The sequence below is a fragment of the Heteronotia binoei genome, chromosome 17 (assembly GCF_032191835.1).
Source record: "Heteronotia binoei isolate CCM8104 ecotype False Entrance Well chromosome 17, APGP_CSIRO_Hbin_v1, whole genome shotgun sequence".
Taxonomy (NCBI): domain Eukaryota; kingdom Metazoa; phylum Chordata; class Lepidosauria; order Squamata; family Gekkonidae; genus Heteronotia; species Heteronotia binoei.
Genome location: NC_083239.1, coordinates 12,216,375 through 12,220,725, shown reverse-complemented (window position 1 = coordinate 12,220,725; position 4,351 = coordinate 12,216,375). Strand labels below are relative to the sequence as shown.

Here is a 4,351-nt window from a genome sequence, read left to right as displayed (position 1 = left end):
TTTGTTTGGTTTTGTTCCTTATAATCTGAATTCAACACTGATGAACTCTGTATTTCAGGGAGAGGCCAGTTCTCCTTAGCCACTGCTGTTATGGAACAACCAGCAACACAGGCATGTTTAGCAATCAAATGACTACCTTCAGTTCTTAGAAGAAAAGAATGCAGATGAATACACAATACAGGGGTTTTCCCACTTGGTAAAATGGAATGCACTCTATGGAACTCATCCAAAACCTTGGCTGAGCGCACACATTATTTCAGAGGTGTGCAGTAAAAGCCCTGTGGTGTGGGAGTACCAACTTCTCTTTCTCCCCTTTGGTAATAGGAGAAGCCCGTTGCCTCTCAGGAGTTCATGTTGAGTCTCTTCCTCAAGATAGTATTGGCCCTAGAGAGCTCCTCAGGGTTGCCAACTGACCTGGACAAAACTATCTTTTCCCCTTAAAAGAGGGTTAACATGTGGACATGGACAGCTGAAGCTTTTCGGGCATGGAGGTGATAAATGACACCTGACAAATGGTATCCCACGGAGTCTCTGTTAAAGAGCCCCAGGGTATTGTTTTCTCCAGGCAGTTGGCAATCCCAAAGCTGCCAGATTTTCAACTGATCCTAGGGTTGCCAACTTTGGTTTGGGAAATTCCTGGCGATTTGGGGGTGCAGCCTGGAGAGGGGAGGGTTTGGCGAAGGGAGGGATTTCAGCAGGGTATAATTCCTCAGAGTCACTCTCCGAAGCAGCCATTTTCGTCAGGGTAACCTGATCTCTGTAGCCCAGAGATCAGTTGTAGTTCTGAGAGGTTTCCAGGTCTCTCCTGAAGGTTAGCAACCCAGCTGTATAATACACACCAACGCCTGTGTTTTTAAGAAGTTATGGAGTGTTTTAGAAGTAAGAAGTATGAGTAAAACATACTAAGAATGGGAAATGTATAAATGTTTGCTAGTTCCAGATGAATTAAGTGGTTCTCAAAAGTGCCACTTCTTGTTGAAGGCTACAAAAATGTATTTACAGTCCAGAAAAGTGTGTTAAGTCACTGACTCTCCAGGGTATAGTTGAACCAACTGGAAATGTAAAGGACATTTAATTCTCCCCCAGAGTGGGCTTGAGAGTGTGGAAAATGTTGTGGAAGCAAGAAAAAATACCAGAGAAATGGGACTGGATCGTGAAAGTTTTATCGTGGAGTGAGATGGACAAATTAACAAGAACTTTAAGAGACTATGATTTGGACGTGTTTAAAAAGGAGTGGAAGAAATTTAGAGGATATATAGAGCAAGAGTGGAATGTAAAAAGACATTGGACAATTTTTTAATACGAATGTGAGAAAAGAAAGACATTGAACTTTGATTGGTTAAGGGTACCTTTATAATTGAACTTAAGTATACAACCTCGGCGGGAGTCTAGTAACGGAGGGAGGGGGGATTGAAAATATCATATGGGTTAGAGATAGTAAAGATATAATTAGACATTCTAACCATATTTTATCAATAAAATTGTTTTTAAACCTAAAAAAGAAAAAAGAGAGTGTGGAAAATGTGGTTTATAGTAGCAGCACACTCTAGGATGGTATATATTGTGAACCTAATCTGTGCAAGTTGTATTGTGTGGATATTGACTGTGTTCAATAACAAATATAACAAGTAATATTAATTGTAATACTGGTAATGCATACTTAGAGATTGGCATTGTAAAATACCACAGGTGTTGGTGTGTATTATACAGCTTTCCTGGAGGTTGGCAACCTTAACTAGTCTTTCTGGCTGTCCCCTTTAGTTGCAGTCTGATCTCTAGATAGGATTGCCAATTTCCAGTTGGGACCTGGCAATTTCCTGGAATTACAAATGATATCCAGATTTTTCCTGGAGGAAATAGTTGTTTTGGAAGATGAAGTCTATGGCATTATACCCTGGTAGGGCACATCCCCTGATTCTATCCCAAAATCTCCAGGAATTTCCCCACCCAGAGTTGGCAACTCCATCTGTAAAGAATGTGCTTGAACTTCATGCCATCACAAGTTTGTAACTGCTTGGTCCAAGCCTAGGGCTGCCAGGTCCAATTCAAGAAATATCTGGGAACTTTGGGGGTGGAGCCAAGAGACTTTCAGGGTGGAGCCAGGAGACTTTGGGGTGGAGCCAGGAGCAAGGTTGTGACAAGCACAATTGAACTCCAAAGGGAGTTCTGGTCATCACATTTAAAGGGATGGTGTTCCTTTTAAATGCCTTCCTTCCTTTGAAAATAATGGAGGATGGGGGCACCTTCTTTTGGGGCTCATAGAATTGGACCCCCTGGCCCAGTCTTTTTGAAATTTGAGGGTGTTTTGAGGAGAGACACTGGATGCTATGCTGCAAATTTGGTGCTTCTACCTCAACACACAGCCCCCCAGAGCCCCAGACACCCGCAGATGAATTCTCCATTATACCCTATGGGAATTGGTCTCCAAAGGGAATAATGGAGTCCCTAGAAGACAGTTCCCTCCCCCCCCCACTTTCTGATGACCTTGAAGTGGGGGGAGAGCCTCCAAACTGGGAGATCCCCTGCCCCCACCTGGAGATTGGCAACCCTATCCAAGCCTCCAAGCAGGATATCTGAGCTAAGTGCTGGACCAAGCTGCCAGGCCTTTGAGGAGATTGTCCTAGGTGGGGGACATCTCACTGGTCCATAGAACACAGATCTAGGATGGTATAGTGCTTAGAGTATTGGATTAGGACCAGGGAAAACCAGGTACAAATTCCCACTCAATCTTAAAGCTAATTGCAGGGTCTTGGGCAAGGCCGGCTCGCCCACTAGGCAAACTATGCAGTTGCCTAGGGCGCCGGGAGGGTGGGGACACCAAATTGGACTCCCCAGCCCCCTCCTGGTGCCCCAGGCAAGCACCTAGTTTGCTTGCCTCCCCTGCCCACCAGCTGCTACCGCTGCCCGCCCCTCCATTGCCTTCCCTTCGCCTCCCCCCGCGGTTCCGCACCCCCCACGGCTCCCCCATCCCCGCCGAGCCTCCTCCCCTCCCCGCTGCACCTCCTCCTCCTCCTTGCTGCCTTCAGACCCTTCCCCACCCCATGTCAATTTCAATGCTGGAACTGGCTCTAGTGCTGCATTCCGACTATCTAAAGCCCCCCGTCCCCGGCCGATCACTCAATCGTGGGTAAAACTGCACCGCAGGGCCAGAACGCGCTCACAGGGTGTCAGGACCAGCGTCCTGAAAGCGCAACCCTGCTACCGCTGACTCCTCCCCTCCCCACTTCCTGGATGGGAGAAGAGTCAGTGGCAGCAGGGTTGAACTTTCAGGATGCTGGTCCTGACACACTGTAAGTGTGTCCTGGCCCCACAGCATGGTTTTACCCGCGATTGAGTGATTGGCCGTGGGGGGGGGGGCTTTAGATAGCCGGAACGCGGCGCTAGAGCTGGTTCCGGCATTGAAATTGACATGGGGTGGGGAAGGGTCCGAAGGGAAGGAGAAGGAGGAGCCACAGGAGGGAGGTGCGGGGGCGCTTGGGGGGGGGCGCCAAACCGTGAGTGTGCCTAGGGCGCCATGGGGTGTTGGGCTGCCCCTGGCCTTAGGACAATCACTGTTGCTCACTCTCACCTACCTCACAGGGTTGTTATGAGGACAAATGGAGCCACCCTGAGCTTCTTGGGGGGAAAGGCAGGATTTTAAAAAAATGGATCAGTGCTTCCTACTCAATAGCTGAAAGCAGTGTGGTGCAATGGTTAGTGCACTGGACTAGTATTGGGGAGACATTGGTTCAAAGTTCTACACTGCCATAAAGGTCACAAGGGTAACCCTGAGCCAATTATTCTGTCTCTGCTTAACCTGCCTCACAAGGTGGTTGTGAAGATTAAATGGAAGAGAAAGGAAAACAAAGATAGGATAAAAATGTATCCAGAGGAAACAAGTAAGGTTATAGCAACATCACAACACTGCTATGCACAGCCTTGAAACAGGTATGAACAAGACTTCACCACAGAATTTACATTTGCTTGCCTGAGGAATTCTTGCAGTAGTTCTGAGATTATTATTTTTTTTGGTGGAAAAGAGGGACCTGAGGCTGGTTACTTACCCAGCAGGGAGCACAAGGTCCAGAAGATGAGAATTTCCTTCATTAATAGCCCGGCAAGATCAGATGTGAAGCAAACCTGGCCAAATAGGTTTGGGATGTTTTCAAATTCCTGCCCTGGTGATCTTCAGCTAGTGGCCGGAGGTATCAGCATGGCCTCTTCATTCTCACTGCAGCACATGGAGTCCAGTCAGTGTCTCAGTGAGTAAAACCTTCCACGATCTCTCCTCCACCTAAGTGCCATGGGCATAAGACGGGAGCACGACAGAAAAGGTGCGCAGCCCTCCGGTCTTCTGAACTAAAGCCAAGTG

The 4,351-nt window shown here is 47.6% G+C and overlaps 1 protein-coding gene across 1 annotated transcript in view; it reads right to left on the bottom strand.

Annotated features, from left to right (window-relative positions):
* Nucleotides 1-4,118, bottom strand: part of IL22RA1 (interleukin 22 receptor subunit alpha 1) — a 32,892-nt gene extending 28,774 nt beyond the window's left edge. The window contains exon 1 of the mRNA XM_060258497.1: nucleotides 4,044-4,118. Within this exon, the coding sequence (XP_060114480.1) occupies nucleotides 4,044-4,086 (43 nt within the window). The 5' untranslated portion in view covers nucleotides 4,087-4,118. The remainder of the gene's footprint in view (nucleotides 1-4,043) is intronic.
* Between the last annotated feature and the right edge of the window lie 233 nt (nucleotides 4,119-4,351).